Below are 19,824 nucleotides of genomic sequence, written 5' to 3'. Positions count from 1 at the left end.
GCCTAACGGCCGCGAGGACCCCGTAGGAGGTCGCAGAGGGGGCCGGGGAAGGCGTACCTGGCGAGGGCTTACCTGGCGGCAACCCACCTTGCTGAGGCACCAGCGAGGGGCAGGGGCGGCGGTCGCGGGAGCTGGCGGCCTTGGAGCGCCCAGGGCGGAGAGTAGCGCTGCCGGCGCCCACGTGACCTCCCCCCCCCCCACTCCACCCCTCGCTCCCCGCGCGTCATCCCAACTTGGGGCCTCACTAGGTCCGCCTTAAAGGGCCAGGCGGGACCCAGTTGGGTCCCGCCCCCGAGCCGGAACAAAATCGGAGGCGTGGCTTCCCGAGGAGGCGGTAACTTCCTCGGTTTCCAGGGACACCAAGGGAGACCCCTGTACTAGCAGGAAAGTGGCATCTCGTCGTTGTTGAATTCGCCACTCTCTAGCCTCTGGTGGCTCTGGGAGTCTCTCTAGCACTAGCGACTGCCCTCTTTTGTGCAGCTCCGGCTCATGCTTCCGTTTGGTATATACGGCGTCCTGGGGCCCAGGAATCCCGAGTTGCCATTTAGTCAGATCTGCCAACTTTTCACCTTATGGTTTGGGCTTTTGGCGTCGTGTTTAAAAAGTCTCTGCCTCACATCAGAGTGGCAGACATTCCCCATTAGCTTTGTAGTTTTGCCTTGTACCTTTAAATCTCTATCAAGCCCATCTTAGACTACCTCAGCTATTTGAGCCAGTGTTCCCAACACAGGCTGTTAAACAACTCTCATTTCACAGATGAGGAAACTGGGGCCCCTGGGGAGAAAACAACTTGTCTAGAGCCATAGGGAGGGTGGTTGTCTCCTGGGACAGATCTGAACTACTCGGGCACATCGCTCCCCCAACCCAAGCTGAGAGATATTAGCTAGCTGGCTTGGCACACTTGGGACTGGGAAGGTGCGGCTCAGGGCAGGGGCTCTGCATGGGCCTCTGCTGTCATCTACAGGCCATCTGCAGGACTGCAGGTACCACGACCTCGGTCCCACTCAGGCGTCTCCCAGCCATCCTACTCCTGGCTGCAGAACTCGGACCCAGTGAGTGCCTCCCCTCAACCCCACTCGTTAACAAACGCACACTCACAGACACCTGGGCTGCATGTCCAGACTCATCAGAGCAGGAGCTCTTGGAGAGGTGGTTCTGTAAATGAATGAGTGAGCGAAAGGGCGCTACAACTTATTGGTGGGTACCCACTGTGTGCAGATGTTCAGTGGGGATGGGGGATGGGGCTCTGCCCCCATTCCTTCCAGGCTATCTTCAAGCTAGCAGTGTTCAGTGAAGCAGGAGGCTCCAGATAGTGAACACTTCTTGCAGACCAGATGCTGGGTAAGTGCTCTCCCTGGAACCCCCTGACCTTACAGAGACTGGAGGAGGTCACACTATCCCTTCTGGCCCACACTACAGACACACAGGGCAGAAAAGCACAGGGAGGTTAAGTAACCTGAGGTCAGCAGCTGTCATGACAGAACTCCCATTCCAACTCCAAAGCACAACTTCAGGGCTGGGCTCTTATCTTCAAACCATGACCTCCTCTCCTGGTCCTTTCTGGCTCCTCACACAGCCACATATACAAACATACTCTCATACATGCACACATGCACTCACAGCTTTACACATGTGCACATACACATGCTTACACATAGGTATGCATATACATAAACACACATGCGTATAATACTCATGCACACAGATACACATGCATATGTGCACACACACATGCATTTATGCCTATCTGGACTAGGATTGATGCCCCTGAGCCCAACCTGAGAATCTAATTCACGATCTCAGAGCCTTGGAGAAAACCTATCTGGAAGCTTCTACTGTTGGGGAGCTGAAGAAGGCTCTGCTGTCTAAAGGCAAATGATTTGAGCCTGGTGAACCTGAGGCTGAGTAAGATGTCATTCCGGATGAGCAAAAGGCTAGGCAGCTGAGGGTGGAGGCTGGCTCCTTGCCCCAGCCAAAGGCATCTCACTGAATATTCTGTGAAGATGTTTCTTTCTTTAAAATGGATTACATTACAATTGCTTTAAAATTTTTATAATTTTTTTTTTTGAGACGGAGTTTCACTCTTGTTACCCAGGCTGGAGTGCAATGGTGCAATCTCAGCTCACTGCAACCTCCGCCTCCTGGGTTCAGGCAATTCTCCTGCCTCAGCCTCCTGAGTAGCTGGGATTACAGGCACGCGCCACCATGCCCAGCTAATTTTTTTGTATTTTTAGTAGAGATGGGTTTCACCATGTTGACCAGGAAGGTCTTGATCTCTTGACCTCATGATCCACCCTCCTCGGCCTCCCAAAGTGCTGGGATTACAGGCTTGAGCCACCGCACCCAGCCATAATTGTATTTTTTAAGCTTATCTCTTTTTATTAAAATTTTAAGTTGCATAACTAAGACTTGTTCATTGTAATTAATTCAAATTATACAGAATTATGAAAAGTAAGCAAAGGTGCTGCTTCTCCCCTCCCAGTCCCTATAACCAATGTCCATACTTCCACAGGCACACATGTCCCCCACGTGGGTCCATCAGAGAGATGCCATGCAACTACTCACTTAGCCCAGGAAAGTCAGAATATGTGGTTTTCCCTTAGTGCTCATGTTCTAGCATCCACCTGCCACATCCCCTCCAGACTGATGGGAGGATTCAGTATGCGGGATGGCTGGACCTGGTCAGGAGTGGATTTGTGGTGGCAGACTCTGCCACACAGCCCTTCATATAGCTGTGTATCCAAGGGGACAGAGACTTTAATATAGCTTAAAGTGAGAGTCAGGGCTGAAAAACTCTCTCTTTTTCTCTCCCTTCCTGGAGAGGGGAGGCTGTACATGGTGAGAGGATAGAGGCCAAATGAGCCAGACTTTGGGGAAGTCACTGCTGTGTATTCTTGTGATGCATCTGTTGATTGTTCTGGGAGGGAGGGGCAGGGGAATCTTGCAGTAAGGTCAATCCCTGGGGTGCAGAGGAGGGATTATCCTGGAAGAATCTATGGAGATTTGGCTAGTGAGGGCATGAGAGAGGGCACCACTAGGTGGCAGTGTGGGCCCAGCAATCAGAATGGGGGCTTCTGGGGAGCAGCCAGGGCAGAATTAAGTACTAAGATGGCCAGAGAGACCCACAGTGCCTGAGGCAGGGAGGCACTTGGGGCAAAACAGGGGCACATCACTGTTCCCAGCACGCAGATGAGGTGCACAGTGCTGTCATATTCACACACACACACACACACACACACACTCACACACACACACAAAATAGTTGGAAGACCAAAACCCTTGGGACCCTTTGGTTTACACATAGACCACATAATCACTGACCTCTGTAGGGGATGCTTTCAAAGGGACTTCCATCGTGCTCCAACATTTACTGGCCTAGGGCAGAGAAACTTCACTGAGAACCTTACAACTGGATGTCTAGGAGTTGGTGGATCACCAGTACCCACAGAGGAAGTAGGAGGAAGTGTGTAGGCTCTTGGCTTCAACCATTACTTGCCAGCTGGGAGACCTAGGGTATATTGTAACCTCTTCATGACTTAGTTTCCTTACTTGTAAAGAGGAGATAATATGTGATAGTTGTAACAATGACATGAGGCTGCAAATTGCTGAGAGTGCTTGGCACATAGTAAGTGTTCAGTTGAATAGTCATGGTGAGAGGGAAGAAATATAGTTTTGATAGAGACCTTGAGATTTGGTCCCATAAGAGACCTAGGTTCAAAATTTTAACTCTGTTGCATGGCACCTGCAAGTCCTTTTGTCTTCATAGTAATGAGACAGTGGACCGTCCCTACTGGCAAGACAGTGGTCCACACAGGGGCCCCATACCAGGCTCTCCAGCAATCCCAACCCTCAAAGTGGGTTATGAAGTATCCATCTCCTCTACCCTCATTCCAAGAAACTGGCTTCTGACCAACTCAGGAGGGGCTGTCAGGGTTACATTGATGAAGCCCCACTTCCCTTCAGGAAAGCTACAGAGAAGTGGCTGCCCTGAAGTCTGAAACGTAACCATTTTTTCCCAGTTTCACAGGGTTTTGCTTTCAGATCTCTTTGCCCTCTGCCATTCTGGGCAGAGCAAGGTGAGCCCTGTCTGCCCTGGATGCTATCGTTAGGCCCTTCAACACCACCAGGGGCCTGTCATCCCTGCCCAGAATCTCAAAGCTAGCCTTCTTTCTGGGCACCCTGGGAGCACACACTGGGAGGGGGGTAGGGGTGGGGTAGTGGACCCTGCCACCGCTCCCAATCCCACAGTTCTTCTGGCCCAAGGGTTTGGAGAAGATTCACATAGACCCTATAGTCCTTCAAGATGCTCCATAGTGAATTCAGTGAACTGAAAAAAGGTGGAGAGAGTCCTGGTAGGAGTGTGGGCTTCTGATTCAGAGCTGGAATCAAGCTCTTACCCTGCCATTTCCTAGCATTTGTTCCCTGGGGCTCTGTCTTCCTTCTTCGTAAAGGGAGTAACACCAGTTGTAGAGGATCAAATGCATCAAGTTCTCCCTGTAGATAAGAGGGAGTGTTACTCCTCTGCCCTCACCACCTGGCCCCAACTTCTATCACCCTACTCCCAGATTATTGCTGAATGTTTTGAGGTACAAGACTCTCTCTTCAACATTTTGTATGTGTTGGCGGGGTGGGGGGTGGGGCGGAAAGTGGGGAAGGAGGCCACCAACCCAGAGTCCGGGTCATCTGGGGCCGTCTATGCTTGCCTCCTCAAATCTGCAGTCTCTTCCCCTGACTAGCAGGGCCGTCCAGAAACCAGTGCCAACAGAGACTGGCTGGTCTGCCTGATTCGAAAAGTTGGGATGTGCTTTCTCCTTCAACTTTTTCAACGGAAACGTTCTTGTCTGGATCGTTCTGGCTGTGGTGGCCGCCGGCTTGACCCTCAGAAATGAGAGTGGACCTACTCATTTCTGGAGCTGTCCTCTGCAGCCCGCCCTGCCCTAAGTCCCGCTCCAGACCTCACCCATGCCACCTAACCCGACACCGGTCACACAGAGTCCCAGGGTCCAGGAGCGGCCGTCCCAACACGGGGCGCTTGCACAAGCCGACAGACCTCCTTGGGGGAGCGGCTAGCAGGGAGGACAAGCCCGGGACTCCGCCCCCGCCCTGCCACGGGTTCCACGGAGAGATAAGGGGGCCCTTACCCAACGACGCAGAATGCCAGAAAGCAATCTGGGCGCGGGTTGCCAAGGCCCGGCCGCTCCTTAACTTCCCCCACCCGGCTTTCCCTACTGATCTCTCAGACCTGTCCCGCTGGGTAGCGTAAGTCCCGGGTCTACGCGCTGCTATTGGCCCTTCCCGGCCACTCGGCTCCACCCTCAGCGTCGCGATTGGTCGGCTCGCGGGGCCCCGCCCCGTTTTCCTGGAAAGTTCTTGGAAATCTGTCAAAGTATTTCCTTTCGCTGCCCAGGGCCCCAGAGCCCGCGACGGCGCCCGCGCACCCCGCCCGAGCCCCACCGGTTAGCCCACGGTTCTAGGAAGACGCCGCTTCCCGGAAGGGCTGGGACGCGGTAGACAAAAGATTAGGCGGCAGCTCGCCCCGCCCCGCTCGTCCGGCCCGGCCCCCTCGCCCTCGCAGGCGGTCCGCGCCTCTGCTTCTCAGTCCCTGCCCTGCGCCCGCGCGCTCCGGGAGCCTACCCTGGACGCGCTCCGCGCCCAGTGGCTCCCTCCCGCTGCCGCCGTCCAGCCGAGTCCCCACTCCGGAGTCGCCGCTGCCGCGGGGACATGGTCCTCTGCGTTCAGGGGTAAGCGCAGCTCTCTGCTCCCTCCTGGCCACCACGCGGGGCGCACGGGAGAACAGGGGCCTCGTGCTAGCTGCTGGGTATTGGGAGGGCTTGACGGGCCAGAGGTGACTGAGTACGGAAGGGCCTCCGGAGCGAGGCTCTGTGTGGAACTGTGACACTCCCACCCCACCCCACCCCAACACACGCACACTCGCCTCAATTCCCACTGTGGACTGGGAAGAGGGGGGCTGGCTACAGGAGGAACTCACAGGGTGGACTTAGCCTGGGTTCTCACTGAAGCAGATGGACGCCAACGGCAGGGGTCTCCCAAGATGTGGCCAACAATGCCAGATCTTCTTCTGGGCCCAGAGCACTCTGTGCTAGCCTGCCGGCTGCCCTGCCTGCTGATGACCTTGGACCAGCCCCTGGCCGGCTCTGTCCTGGTGTCCCCTCTCCTGCCCTAGTCTAGCAAGTAGTCTCTTCTTGGGAAGCCAGCCTGAGATCCTTGCCTCTCCTCAGGTTGGCACCTGAAGGTCAGCAGCTCTTGAGAGGCCCTGGGTTTAGCCTGGTCCTGTCTGGGGTACCCCCACAATCGTCTCACAACCCTGTCTCAGCCCAGTCTGGGATCCCAATGTCAGAAGGACCTTGGCTCCTGTCTCTCATCTTCAAATTTCCCAGACTTGAGGTGGGGACAGTGGAGAGGGGACGTTGATAAGCCAGAGTCTTGACCTCTGCTAAGCATTCTTGGCCATCCACTCTGTTCTGAACCTCAGCAATCCCTTCAACCAAAGGGTCTGATGCTGGCCACGGTGATCTGACAGGAGCTCAGGAAGCTCCAAGAAGAGAGGAAGGAGATATAAATGGGTGTTCTGCTCTCAGGGAGAACTGGGTGGCCCAGTGGCTGTGCTTATCACAACTGGCCTGGTGCCAAGTGAAGGAGGGTGGAAGGTGAGGCGAGGGAAGAGGACACAGAGGTGCTGGGAAGACTACTTCTCCCTTGCTGTCTCCAGCAAGTTCCTCCCTCCTGCCTGCATTCTGGGACTCCCAAACACCTACCCTACCACTGCCTTCCTCCCCAGGAGCCTCCCCCTACATTCTGGGGTCTCTTTCACTTTTTACCCTAGCCTCTTTCACTTTTTTAACCTAGCTGAGGGCCCCCTTGTAAGCTCAGGGCCAGTGTTGGATGTTGGGGAACAAAGCTTTTAACAGACTGCTGGGCTCCAAAGCAGGCACACACATGTACCTAGAACACGCCAGCCACTGTCCCCACCACGACAATGACACAGCCATGGACACACCCTGCCCATGTACACAGTCACTCACCAGGAGTTTGTGGTGATCAACACAGCTGCTCACACACCCACATGTGAGATGTGTCGGAGGACTGGCTAAGCTATCTGGAGGTGGCCACCTGCAGAAGTTCTAGCCTGACTTTCTAGGTACCTACCAGGCTCCTGGGAAGGTAGCTCTGGGCCCCAGCAGGCAGATCATCTCAAAACTTGGCCTCCAGCTCTCCAAGAGGGATTTCCGAGCTCCCACAGTACAGCCAGAGTAGGTGTGGAAAAGTTTTTGGCAGGCTGTGGGGTGCCAGAGTTGTGTGGCCCTTTCTCCCTTTGAGTGGTCACAGGGCCATGGTTTGTTAAAACCTAGAGGGTCACCTGTAACCTACACAGGAGTCAGCTCTGGCTCCTGCCACTGGTTCCTGCCTACCCCTCCCTGCCTGACAAGCAATATGGGCACTGTTTGTCATGCTGTCCTCTCTGCCTGGGGTCCCTTCCCCCAGCTCCTTCCTTTGGCCTGGCAGACTCAGCTCAGGAGCAAGCAGATCCTAACTATCCCATGACACCTGCACTTTTATGACTTTGCATTATAATTACTCTTAGTGCCATCTTCCCCAGCTAGTCTGGTTCTCCTTGAGGGCAAGGCCATGGTTTCATTAGCTCCATGTCCTGAGGCCCAGCCAGGGACTAGACCCAAAACTGAGGCCTAGAGATGTATTTTGTAAGGAGTGAGAGAGGAGCAGCAGTCTCTTCCTGGGGAAGTAAAGCCAGTCCCTGCTGCTCTCCCAAGGGGGAAGCCCTAGTATTGCCATGCTGGGTGGGCTTCCCCCAGGAGGAAGCTACTACTCAGATTTTGGTCAGCTCAGTTCTCCCAACCCCAGCCATCCAAGAATATGATGTTACTGAACCTCTCAGTGTATGGATTGGTGGGACCCCTTATGGGGGTAAGAGAAACTGAAGCCCGGTGACAAGCAAGCTTTGTGCAAAATCATAGAGCCTGGTAGGACTGGCTTGTCAGAGTGGGATCTGGAGTGTGGGTTAAGAACCCTGCCCTTTGGTGGGAGCTCATATCCACAGGAGGTGAGACTTGCCAGTGCCTTCAGAGGCCATTGTTCACCCCAGACCTTCCACTGGGAGGAGCAGAGGCCAGGATAGGCTGACTTGTATGGGTAGGGGATTATTTCAGTCTCTAAGTCCTGGCTAGTGTGGACTTAGGTCCTTCTGAGAGACACTCCTATCCATGGGGAGATAGCGTGTGACCTCAGGCAGCCTACTATAATCCTGGGGCTTCTCTGGAGGATTCCACACAGATCTATCCTACACTCAACTAGGACTGTTCAATCAGTGGGCCATTTAATCAGCCCACCTCAGTGAGGAGGGCACAAACATGAAGCTACTTTGCACTGGATTCTATGAGTGTGGTGAGAATACTAGAAATGCTTATAGGGAATGATCTGTGGTTTTGGCTGATACAAAAGACAGCGATTAATTACTGTTTAGTAAATGCAGGGGAGTAGAGAAGCATCTTTCAGAAGACAACCCACACGTGGAAACAATCAAGGGGGCTTTTGTGATGACAAGTGGGAAATAAGATACTGGACTAATTGAGCCCATGGCTGGGTAGAAGGGAAGCTGAGGCTCATAGTGAGATGGGCCAGCCAGAGGTCATGCAGCTAGTCTGGGGCATGGGTGGGGAGGCTCTGGAGATGGGGAAGCATGGGTCCTCCACTCACTGCTCATCCACTGCCTTCTAGACCTCATCCTTTGCTGGCTGTGGAGCAGACTGGGCAGCGGCCCCTGTGGGCCCAGTCCCTGGAACTGCCCGAGCCAGTCATGCAGCCCTTGCCTGCTGGGGCCTTCCCAGAGGAGGTGGCAGAGGAGACCCGAGCCCAGACAGAGAGTGAGCCCAAAGCGCTGGACCCCGAGGAGGATCTGCTGTGCATAGCCAAGACCTTCTCCTACCTTCGGGAATCTGGTGAGTCTGAGGGGGGAGGCAGGCCTTTTCCTGGGTAGTCTGATGACAGAAGCTTATTTCTGCCATTGAGTCTGATTTTGGAGGCATGGCCCTGCCCAGGTGAGTCTGATGGGAGAGGCACAGGCCTCTCCCCAGAAGTGTAAAGCGGGAGGGACTGCCTTGACTTGCCCTGGATTGGTACCCCCAGCTAATTTCCACTATGTCCCTTGGCCCCCTCTGCACTTGCCTAGGTTGGTATTGGGGTTCTATTACAGCCAGCGAGGCCCGGCAACACCTGCAGAAGATGCCAGAGGGCACGTTCCTGGTACGTGATAGCACCCACCCCAGCTACCTGTTCACGCTGTCCGTGAAAACCACTCGTGGCCCCACCAATGTGCGCATTGAGTATGCCAACTCCAGCTTCCGTCTGGATTCCAACTGCTTGTCCAGGCCACGCATCCTGGCCTTCCCAGATGTGGTCAGCCTTGTGCAGCACTATGTGGCCTCCTGCGCTGCTGACACCCGAAGCGACAGCCCCGATCCTGCTCCCACTCCGGCCCTGCCTATGCCTAAAGAAGATGCGCCTAGTAACCCAGCGCTGCCTACTCCTCCAGCAGCCACTGCTGTACACCTAAAACTGGTGCAGCCCTTTGTGCGAAGAAGCAGTGCCCGCAGCCTACAGCACCTGTGCCGCCTTGTCATCAACCGTCTGGTGGCTGACGTGGACTGCCTGCCACTGCCCCGGCGCATGGCTGACTACCTCCGACAGTACCCCTTCCAGCTCTGACTGGGCCAGGCACTCTGCCCAGCCTCACCCAGTTGCACCCTGGAGGGGACACCAGCCCCAGCTGGACTTGGGCTCCCACTGTCCCTCCTTCAGGCATCCTGGTGCCTGCATACCTCTGGCAACTGGCCCAGGAAGAGCCAGCAAGAGCAAAGCTTGGGAGAGGGAACATGTCACACAACTTGGAGGTGAATACCCCCAGGTCCCACATGGCTTCATTACACTGAGCCATGTGTCAGAGGAGGGGGAGACAGGCAGGACCTTGTCTCACCAGTGGGCTGGGCCCAGGCCTCCACTCACTTGCCTGCCCTGGCCATCTGAACTGTATGGGCACTCTCAGCCCTGGTTTCTCAATCCCCGGGGTCAATAGCACCCCTACCTGCAGCCAGCCTCTGTTTCTAGGAGTTTGACAGGCAGAAGAACTGAGGTCAACAGTGACAATCCCCTTGTTGAGGGGTAAGCCAGGCTAGGGGACTGCACAAGTATACACTATTTATTTATTTATTCTCCTTGAGGTTGGTGTCAGGGGTGAGCCAACCCCACCTCTGTGCCCTGAGCCCTGGTAGTCCAGAGACCCCAACTCTGCCCTGGCTTCTCTGGTTCTTCCCTTGGAGAGCCCTGAGACAAGTTGCTAAAACCAAGGCAATCCTGGATGTCCTGGCACTGATCCACCCATCTGTGAATGTGTCCACTCTCTTCTCCCCCTAGCCCTATTTGGGGAGGATGGACAACTACAGTAGATAAGAAAATGCAGCTGGAGCCTCAGTCCCCAACAGAACCTGTGTCTCACCCCCTCACAGGACAGAGGTGTATCTGCATAGAGCTGGTCTCATTATGGCACAGGCCCCGGAAGATTGCTTGTGCTGTCAGGAAGAGGGGTTGCTGGTTTGAGGGCCACCACTGCAGCTCTGCTGGGTCTGCTTCCTTCCCAGGAAGGTGCCTGCACATGAGAGAAAGAAAGAAATACACTGATATTCTTTCTTTCATGAAATCTGATAAGACTTCATGAAGTAATAATTCTGACAAAGAACAATTTGGTGGTCTTTTCTCTTCCACTGATTTTTCTGTAATGACATTTACCTTTATTACCTCTTTATTTTATTACCTCTATAATAAAATGATGCCTTTCATGTATGGAGCCCTCACTGGGGCCTCTTTTGAGTTGTGTACACAATGTGTCCCCTTTGATCTTGTTATCAATATTCTCCATTTGATATCTGAGCAAGTGGAGAGACCCAGAAATCCTATGTGGCTGAGCAGTCCATGCTGGGGACTCATTGAGGAGTGAAGGAGACAGGGGCAGCCTCTCTCCTCTCATCTGTCCCCTTGGAAAATGGGAGCTAGGGGATGAAGGCCAGTTGGACTGCCTGCAGGGTGACTGTCCAGGGCACTGCCAGGTGGGACCTGGGGGGAGGATGGCAGAGGTGCACCAGCCCTGAGAGATGTGTAAACAAGAAATGCCAATTCCAAATCACAAGTGGAGAATACCCAGTGGGGAGACAGTTATGGACCACTCCTGGGGTCAGTGTTTTTTGAGATGAGAAAACCAGTAGTCAGAGAAGTCAGGGCCAGTTCTCCCAGGAAGAAGGCACAGTGGTGCAAAGGCACCAAAGCATGACTGGGAGGGGCACATTGCTGACAGTGACCTGAGGAGGGCTTGTTCTGTGCAGTGGAGGGCAGGGTAGTTGAATCAGGGTAGGGGCCAGTGAGGGGCCGGGGTGTCCAGGTTCTGGTCCAGGCTGGATGGGATTGGGGGATCCCTTCTTCTCTCTCAAGGTTCAGCACACCAGAAGTGTATGGAAGAGCAATTAAAATGAAAGCACCATTACTGGACAGCCTGACTGGAACACTAGCTGCTGAGATCTCCCTGTATCCCGAAATTTCCTGTACCTTTGCTTGAGGGACCCACAGGAAAGCTTCTCTAAACTTTGTTCATAGCTTTCTAACCTTTATTCTGGAAACAATCCTAACCTTCCTGTTGTCTTAGCCCTCAAGCACTTAGAAGTCTTAGAGTAGAAGAGATACATCCTGGCAGGTTGAGAGCAAGGGTGAGGAGTGACAGGCTGATGACAGGGAGGAGTGAGAAAGAGGATAGACAGCAAGAACCATGGAGTTCACACGAGACCCTGGGGACACGGAGGCAGTCATGGCTAAGAATAGGCATGATGTTGGGTGAAAGTGAGCAAGAGGTGGGTGATGGAGGGAGGGCTGTCTTTCCTGGATGTGGCACCCAGGCCCAGGAGGCCAGCCATGTCCCTGCCTTCCCTGTTGCTGGCGGCGGCCTGGGCCCTTGGCTGTCGGTGGGGCCAGACGGCACGCCTCCTCCAGGTCACCATGACCCAGCCAGGGGTATTTGCAGTTCCTCATTCCTTCAGTCTGGATTTCAACTGCTTCACGGCTTCCAGAATGCCTGAGGTAACCCCTCTGTCTGCTCCATCCCTAGATCTGAGTCACCTAGCAGACAAGTAGTGGACACAGAGGGGCCAGCGCCAAGTTCTTCCCTACCTTATGCCGCAGCCTAGACAGAAAGCTGCTGTGGCGAGAGGAAGCACAGAGAACTCTGCTTTGTCCACAGAGGGAAATGTGTCAAGGTGCCTGCCAGGTGCTAGGCATGGGGCGGGGACCTGCACCTCATGCAGCACTCACCACAACTTTGGGAGTGAAGTCGAAATATTACCGACACTCTACAGATGAGGAAACCGAGGCTCAGAGGGGGCAAGCGGCTGACTGAGGCCACTCAACAAGTGGGGCTCAGAGCAGAGCTAACCCTGGGGGTGCTGACTGCCTATTTGTCCCCTGTATTGCTACATGAGGTGGGGAGGACAGGGATGGTAGCTTCAGGCAAGTTGCTCTTGGACGTCATTTTCTATCTCCTGGTCTCCCTGCCTGCTGAGAGCTCTTGGCGGCCACCAAGGTCCTATCCTCTTCACCCTGGCCTCAGCTCAAGCCAGGGCCCAGCTCCTGTCTGGGGAGGGGCTGCCAGCTACTTCTGACTCCCAACATGTTCCAGGTTCAATCTTCTTTTCATGTTTCCCTACCAGGGTAGCGAATGACACCTGCCCAGACCCCAATTAGAGATTCACTCTAACAGATACTGAAGGTCCTCTGGCCAACATAATCACTGCTGGATGGTCCTGGCCTAGTAAAAGGAACACACATGCTGACGCTAGCCAGGGACAAAGGGATGAGCCTTCTGGTGGGTGCAAGGACCCTGCACAACAGACAAACAGTAACTAAGGTCACGCTTTACCTTTTTTTTTTTTGAGACGGAGTTTCGCTCTTGTTACCCAGGCTGGAGTGCAATGGCACGATCTCGGCTCACCGCAACCTCCGCCTCCTGGGTTCAGGCAATTCTCCTGCCTCAGCCTCCTGAGTAGCTGGGATTACAGGCACGTGCCACCATGCCCAGCTAATTTTTTGTATTTTTAGTAGAGATGGGGTTTCACCATGTTGACCAGGATGGTCTCGATCTCTTGACCTCGTGATCCACCCGCCTCGGCCTCCCAAAGCGCTGGGATTACAGGCATGAGCCACAGCACCTGGCATGCTTTACCATTAAGTCCATCACCAGCACATGTGCTCCAAAGACATCAACTGGGCCAGACTCCATCTAGGTCCTGGGGACAGCAGGGAACAAGACAGACATGGTCCTCATCCTCATGGGGCTCATGGGCTATTGGGAGGGAGAGAGAGAGTGGCCTGGTGAACAAATGAGTACATCGTACAAGCTTTGAGAGTGTAAAGAAAGAAAAGGGGGGGTGGGGAGAGTAGCTTTGGGTACAAGAACACCCTGCAGCCAGGGGCAGGGGGCGTCGGGGATAGCTCTGCAGCTTTGGGTGGCAATGAGCCTGGAGACCAGGCAAAAGCAGGAACTGCCCATGCAGACAACTTGCGGAAGGGATGTACCAGGTGAAGGGAACTACAGGAGCAATGTCCCTGAGGCAGAAACCTAGAGCCCAGAGGGGCTGCCCAGGAGTGGTGGGAAGGGTGAAGGAAGCACGTGGATTTTATTTAAGGATGGCAAGGCACCTCTTCAGAGCTTAGCAGGGGAGTGCTGGGATCTGACCCTCATTTCTAAGGGAGGTATCTGTATGCATGAGGACCTGGAGGCAGGAGGCCAGAAAGAAGGTTGAAAAGTATGGGATCTGGAGGATAGAGTGTGGGAGCAGGGGCAGGAGGAGGTGAGGGCAGCAATTTTGTGACTCTGGGCAGGGTTCCTGCCCCACTGGCAGAGGTTGTCCCCATCTACAGCTGAAGAGAGAAAGCTGAGAGGGGTGGTGAGAGGCAGAGCCAGCGTTCACATCCTGATTCCAGACCTTGTTTGTGTAACCACTGCTCTATTCTGGCTCCAAGGGGCTGGCTTGCTAAAGCCCAGGCACCCACAGGTTCAGAAGGCATACAGAAAGGTGGGGAGATTCAGGAGGCCTTTCTGGAGGAGGGGGTCTGGGGTATGAGCCCTAGAGGATTCTGCCTCTAGGTGAGATGGAGATTGACCCTGTGTAGTGTCCCTTTCTGGTTTCACAAGTCTCCCTCTGGAACGCCCTTGGGACAGAGATGCTACTAAGCCATGCAGGCATTTCCTGTTGCCCCCAAAAACTATTTGCTAGATACCACCCTCCCCTCCAGCCACGCCACTGGGGTATCATTGGTGCCAGCGTACACATCTCACTAGTCCCTGCACCTAGGCTGGACTTTTAATCCACTGACTGAGTAAATCTCTCCTGGCCAAGGCTGGACACACGTCTGAGTAGGGCTGGGGCCCATGACTAGGCATACCTCACTCTCAGGTGGGGACCCTCCCACCCTGCCCAGTTGCCCACAGTGAAGTGGAAGGGTGGGGGGCCAGGGCCTAAAGGCCTAGAGGCCTGGCGAAGAAGGCAGGAAGACTCAGGGTCTGTGCACAGGACATCCCAGACTTCCTAAGTTCTCATAAAGGCCCTCTTCCTTCAGAAGTGGACCCTGGGCAAGCCTGGGCAGCTTTTGACACCAACCTGCTAGACCAGTTTTAATATGAAGTAGGCTTAAGCTTTGCCAGAAATTCGACAGCCTCTCATGGTGGATGTGTCCTCCTCCCTACCCCTCCCTGGCTCACATGGGCCACCCAACGGGTCACTCCAAGAGTCACTCTGGGCAGTAGGCTGGGGTTCCCATGTCTGAGACTCAAGATAGAGGAGGTCCCTGGAGGTTTCATTTTGACCATAATGCAGACCTCAGGGTGGTTGGAGAGTGGCTGGGCCTGGATACTGGGGAATGGGGAGTAAACAGAAACTGATGCTCATCTCTGAGCAGGAGACATAGCAGGCCCAGGGCAGGGAGCCTTGTGATGTGGCCAAAGCTTCCTGTTCAGTGGAAAGACAGTTGCTTCCATGACCCAGGCCTGGTTGGAGCAGGCAGGGCCAAGTGCCAGAGGTAGCCTCTGAGGGCTTTGGGAACCTAGGACTGCCATAACTCCTCCAGGCAACCTCCAGCACTGTGTCACCCACACAGACCCTAATAGTGAGATGCTTACGCTGGCACCAATAATGCCCAATGGCATGCCTCAGGGGCTGGTGTCCAGAAAATGCTCCTCAGGGCAGAGTCCTGCTCCAGGGACTCTCTCTACACCAAGCACCCATGAGCCAGATGGGGCCCTTCTTGTCACTGGAGCTGGGCTCCTCCCCCAGAGTGGGGTTTGCACTCATAGTCCAGACTGGGCCAAAGCTCTGTTCTTCAAAACACCTCTCAGCCCTCAGCCTCCTCCCAGGAAGCATTTCACTGCTCCCATCCCTGCCAGCCCCAAGTCAAAGACATCACTCGTGTGTGTGAGTGTGAGTGTGTGTGTGGCGCACGCATTGACCTTTCCACTTGGCCAACATTCCTTTGTTTTTCTCAGCTCCTTCAAGTGGATGACCATGGGAGGAGGTGCTGCTGGGAGAGTAGCTTCTCAGGAAACATTTCCTCCAAAGCCCCAGAGACATGGACACGAGAAAATGAGGCTTATCCAGAAGGAGAGGTGTTCCAAGGGTAGTTTGAGGGGTGTGGGTGAAAGACTAGGAGGGACTCACTGGCAGAAGCACTGTTAACCCTGGCATGCGAGTGCCTATGAGGATGTGCTCCCGGGCATCCTTGCCAGGTCAGCACCATCAGCCTGGCACCTGGGGGCAGGCTGAGCTTATAAGGGTAGGCGAAGCTGGGTGGCCCTGGGCTGGTTGTTGCTTCTCTCCAGGACATATATGGCTCGGAGTAGGCCAGGGTCCTGGGTTTGCTGCTGTGGGATCAGTTCACTCCCTCTCCTACCCAGAGGTGCCCGCTTGGGAGCTGTGGACTTTGGGGGCAGGAACACCCGCTCCCAGCACCTTCACAGTCATCCCCTTTTTCTTCTGGGTCTCAGTGAGTAACCAAAGTGGGTGCTAGAGCCAGAGGATCCCTGGGCCTTGAGGAGGGCAGAGAAGGCCTGGTGTGGGCACCCCCCACCCCCAGCCTGGGTGAGGTGTTTTCGCCAGAATTGCAGCAGCTGCGGCTGGAGGCCTCTTCCCAGGAAGAGCAGAGCGCCTCTTCCAAGAACTCAGAGGAGGCCGCAGGCGGGAGGGGGAGCGGGGGAGTTAATTTTAAACCACACTGCCTTCAACGCTTCTCAGGAACCGGTTGCTCAACGTGATCTGGCAGGTCCCAGGCAGCTGGGCAGGCCTGGTGCCAGCTCAGAGGTGGCGGGTGGAGGACACGCCCCAGGGGGAGGCCCGGTGACCTTGAGGGAAGTTGGGCCCTGTCCTTGACCAGTTATCATGGCCTGTCCCCCATTCAGCCGACCCAACTCACTGAGGGTGTGTGAGGTGGGGTGATTCATTCAGTTCTAACCAGGCAAGGTAAAATTATAACAGGACTAATAACACAAGTGTCACAGCTTTCCAAGTCCCCCAAGACTGATGACCCCATCCCACTTCTGTGCTCAGAACTTGCTGCCTGTCCTGCACCCTGGCCTGTCCTCTGGAGGTTATCTGATGAGGGCCTACTTTGAGGGTAAGGCCTGTGCTGATTCCCTATGGGATGGGACCCTGATGCCAGGCTAGTGGGGGGAGCGGGAAGTTGGAGGGTGGAGTGTGGCAAGCTGGCAAAAGTTCTGGACCTAGGGAGTGGGCCTCCTTTGTGGGCAGGGAGAACTCATGGGCCCGCAGCCCATGGCTGACTGGAAGTCAAAGTGCCTGTATTTCACCAACCTCCTGTCTCCCACCCCAGTGTGGCCACCCACTCCTGCTGACAGCCTAGGCCCACTGCCCAGTGTCTGCTCCGTGGGATGTTCTCCCTAAGGAGGAACCCCCGGAGCACCCCCTTCCCCACTACCCCGACTGGCTGCCCTCTAAGACCCCAGCAGTCTGGGCGGAGCAGGCCCTGAGTTCTAGGAAAGGATCTGAGCAAATGCCAAAAGCTGCAGTTCTTGGAACCAGGACTGCAGGGTGAGGGGATGCTTCCTGGAACCTGCTGGCCCTTCCAGGGAGTGAGGCTCAGAGGACAGCCAGTGACCTGGGGTAAGTTGGGGGAGAGGGTGCTGAGCCCTTAGCTTGGGTCTCTGCTTCCAGGAAGCCCTCCCTGACCACAAGGGCCTCCTTAGACTCCTCCATCCCGGTGCTAGGTCTAGCATGAACTCTGGTGTGCCCAGTGTCCAGCCTAGCACAGAGTGGATGACCAGAAACAGGTGTTAGTAGAGAAAAAAAGGGCATGTGTACCTGTGGAGGCAGTGTGTGGGTGTGGGTCCAGAGTGAAAGCAGGAGGTTACACAGGAGTGTCCTGCCTGGGCCAGTGGGCAGCTGGGGGTGTGAAGAACCAAGGGAGAGTAAGAGGGGAAGCAAGGTGGGGTCAGCAATGCCAGGCCCTACTCACTGAGCCCCCTTTGCTGGTGGGCAGGCAGCCTCTGGCTCTAGTCACTCCTTCAAGCCAGCCTTGTCTTGCCCACAGTTCCCTGTCCCACAGCAGGGGGCCCAGGCCCAGCTTTGGCATCAGACCACCCATGACATGCATCTGGCTTGTTGGAGGTTTGGTTTGTCCACCTGGAGAATGCAGAGGAGAGGCTGCAGTGGGTGGGCACTGACACCTGTCTGGGACTGGATTGAGGTCTGGCCACATTTCAAGGGAATGGCTATGAGTGTTCCCATCACAGGATCCCAGGGGCAGCACTGTCAGAGCAGGGGCCTGGAAGTCTGGCTGAGGGTGCTGAGTGAGCTGGTCAGGGTCGGCACAGCTGGGAGGCACTAGGACAACCTTTTAGCCACTCATGACCCATTTACCCTCAGAATGAGGAACCTCCCCTGGCCAAGGCAGGACAGGGGTATCGGCAAGAAATTGCCTTTCTTCTCCCACCCTCAGGTCACTCCTTGACCCTCACTGAGCAGAGCTCCAAGCCTCCTACCCACCCACCCCCATGTCACAGAGAAGGTGGGGTCGATGCTGGGGTACAGAAGAGCTAGGACCCAGTGTATGGGTGGCAGCTGTGAGGTGGGGCTATGGCAGAGAGGTCCTTCCACCCCTGTAGGAGGGCAGTGGGGGCAGCCCAGGGACACAGGTCATTGCTGTGCTTGTACTTTGGAGAGGCAGCTCTCAGAGGCTGCCTGGGGCAGCTGGCAGTGGGTGGGAATGCTGCATTCTCTGTCACTTAAAGGCCCTGGTGCCTGCACCCAGGTCAGGCTGGCTGTGGCTGGAAAGAGCCTGGTGTGAATGAAGCTGACTTGGGGCCCACCTGACCTGAGTAGAAAGAGCTATGGGTTTGCAGGGGACACCAGTGTCCTGCTACAGATGGTTCTAGAGCTAGATGTCCTGTGCCATGACTTGAGCAAGTCATGAACCTTCTCTGAGCCTCAGTTTCCTATTCTGTTTTTGTTTTATTTTGTTTTGAGACAAGGTCTCACCCTGTTGCCCAGGCTGGAGTCTAGTGGCACAATCTCGGCTCACTGCAGCTTCTACCTCCTGGGCTCAAGCGATCCTCCTACCTCAGTCTCCCAGGGAGCTGGGATTACAGGTGCCACCACACTCCACTACTTTTTTGTACAGTTCTAGTTTGATCATGTTGCCCAGTGTGGTCTGAACTCCTGGGCTCAAGCGATTCTCCTGCCTTGGCCTCTCAAAGCACTGGGATTACAGGCGTGAGCCATGGCGCCTGGCCTCCCCCTCTGTTTTGGGGACAATGTTATCACTTGCCTTACGAAATCGTTGAAAGGAGGAAATGTGTAGACTTGGTGATTTTTGTTTCTCCCCAGCATCTTCCCCTGGATCTTACCTCACCCCTCCAGCTCCCACTTCACCATGATCCCATGGAGACATGAGTCCCAGGAGAGCTCTTTCTCTGGTCCCTCTCCTAGCAAGAAGTACCTGTGGGCACACCTGGAGCATAGGCCTTGATGTTTGCAGTGCTCTGGGCAAAAGGACAAATGGAGGTCCACAGACCAGAATCTAAATATTAAATAACCATAAATCAAGCTGCTAATAAAATGTGTTCTATCCTCCTACTGAACAAATAAACTTTCATAGCAGTAAAAACATCCATAAATCTATGGTTTTTTTAATGTCTGAAAGTCAGCATATACCCAAAATGATGAAATGTAATGATTATCACTTATGTCCAGGTGTTCAGTGACCTGAGGTTTAAGTGAGAATAGAGGCTTGCCTGGTTCCTGAGGTATTCTGTATTTATTCTGTAACATCAATTCTCCTTGTCTTTGTCCTAGTAAAATGATTATGTTGTTGCAGTTAAGACTTCTACACTGTTACTGTTCTTTTGGTAGTAATAATTTAAAAGATTAAAATAAGGCTGGGCAAGGTGGCTCACACATCCCAGCGCTTTGAGAGGCCAAGGTGACAGGATTGCTTGAGGCCAGGAGTTCAACTTTACAGTGAGCTATGACTATGCTACTATACTCCAGACTGGGCAACAGAGAAAGACCCTGTCTTTAAAAAATAACAATAATAATAAGTTTTTAAAAGACTAGAATAAAATATTGGCCAGACATGGTGGCTCATGCCTATAATCCCTGCACTTTGGGAGGCCAAGGTGGCTGGATCATCTGAGGTCAGGAGTTTGAGACCAGCCTGGCCAACATGGTGAAACCCTGTCTCTACTAA

General features: G+C 54.5%; 3 protein-coding genes and 1 long non-coding RNA gene across 17 annotated transcripts in view; 2 read left to right on the top strand and 2 right to left on the bottom strand.

Moving 5' to 3' along the window:
- Positions 1-163, bottom strand: part of MAPKAPK3 (MAPK activated protein kinase 3) — a 31,368-nt gene extending 31,205 nt beyond the window's left edge. For 5 of the 9 annotated variants that reach the window (XM_078350980.1, XM_078350978.1, XM_078350975.1 and 2 more), the window contains exon 1: positions 88-163. The gene's annotated coding sequence lies outside the window, so the exon portion shown is untranslated. Of the gene's footprint in view, positions 1-72 lie in introns of all 9 variants that reach the window. The other 4 variants (XM_078350977.1, XM_078350974.1, XM_008981725.5 and 1 more) reach the window with 1 other exon arrangement.
- A 5,434-nt stretch (positions 164-5,597) lies between these two features.
- Positions 5,598-10,870, top strand: CISH (cytokine inducible SH2 containing protein). 4 transcript variants are annotated; one of them, XM_008981707.5, is made up of 3 exons: positions 5,598-5,741; positions 8,755-8,975; positions 9,230-10,870. In XM_008981707.5, exons 1-3 carry the CDS (start codon positions 5,722-5,724, stop codon positions 9,739-9,741), a joined length of 753 nt encoding a protein of 250 aa, XP_008979955.2. In that variant the 5' UTR covers positions 5,598-5,721; the 3' UTR covers positions 9,742-10,870. The 4 variants fall into 4 exon arrangements, with proteins under 4 accessions (XP_008979955.2, XP_002758438.1, XP_002758439.2 ...); XM_002758392.6 differs by having other exon boundaries at positions 9,206-10,870; XM_002758393.7 differs by lacking the exon at positions 5,598-5,741 and adding an exon at positions 6,782-7,034 and having other exon boundaries at positions 9,206-10,870.
- Positions 10,216-19,824, bottom strand: part of HEMK1 (HemK methyltransferase 1, mitochondrial release factors N(5)-glutamine) — a 37,712-nt gene continuing 28,103 nt past the window's right edge. For all 3 annotated transcript variants that reach the window (XR_013527320.1, XR_013527318.1, XM_078350993.1), the window contains one exon: positions 10,216-10,678. Coding sequence is in view for 1 of the 3 variants with exons in the window: in XM_078350993.1 (XP_078207119.1) it covers positions 10,605-10,678 (74 nt within the window). In the remaining 2 variants the exon portion in view is untranslated. The remainder of the gene's footprint in view (positions 10,679-19,824) is intronic.
- LOC108588417 (uncharacterized) lies at positions 15,920-19,100 on the top strand. Its single transcript, XR_001907327.5, has 3 exons — positions 15,920-16,107; positions 16,668-16,734; positions 18,963-19,100. It is a non-coding gene; the product is annotated as an uncharacterized LOC108588417 (long non-coding RNA).

This window comes from Callithrix jacchus, chromosome 15 (genome assembly GCF_049354715.1).
Source record: "Callithrix jacchus isolate 240 chromosome 15, calJac240_pri, whole genome shotgun sequence".
NCBI classification, from domain to species: Eukaryota; Metazoa; Chordata; class Mammalia; order Primates; family Cebidae; genus Callithrix; species Callithrix jacchus.
The sequence above is the reverse complement of the archived record's forward strand: the minus strand, read 5'-3'. Positions and strand labels throughout refer to the sequence as shown.

Bases quoted from the DNA above. Each gene is read 5' to 3' on its own strand.
- CISH (XM_002758393.7), top strand. From the start codon at position 6,904: ATGTTGGGGAACAAAGCTTTTAACAGACTGCTGGGCTCCAAAGCAGGC. The intron at 7,035-8,754 runs GTCACTCACCAG...ACTGCCTTCTAG, and splicing joins ACACCCTGCCCATGTACACA to ACCTCATCCTTTGCTGGCTG. The intron at 8,976-9,205 runs GTGAGTCTGAGG...GCACTTGCCTAG, and splicing joins CTCCTACCTTCGGGAATCTG to GTTGGTATTGGGGTTCTATT.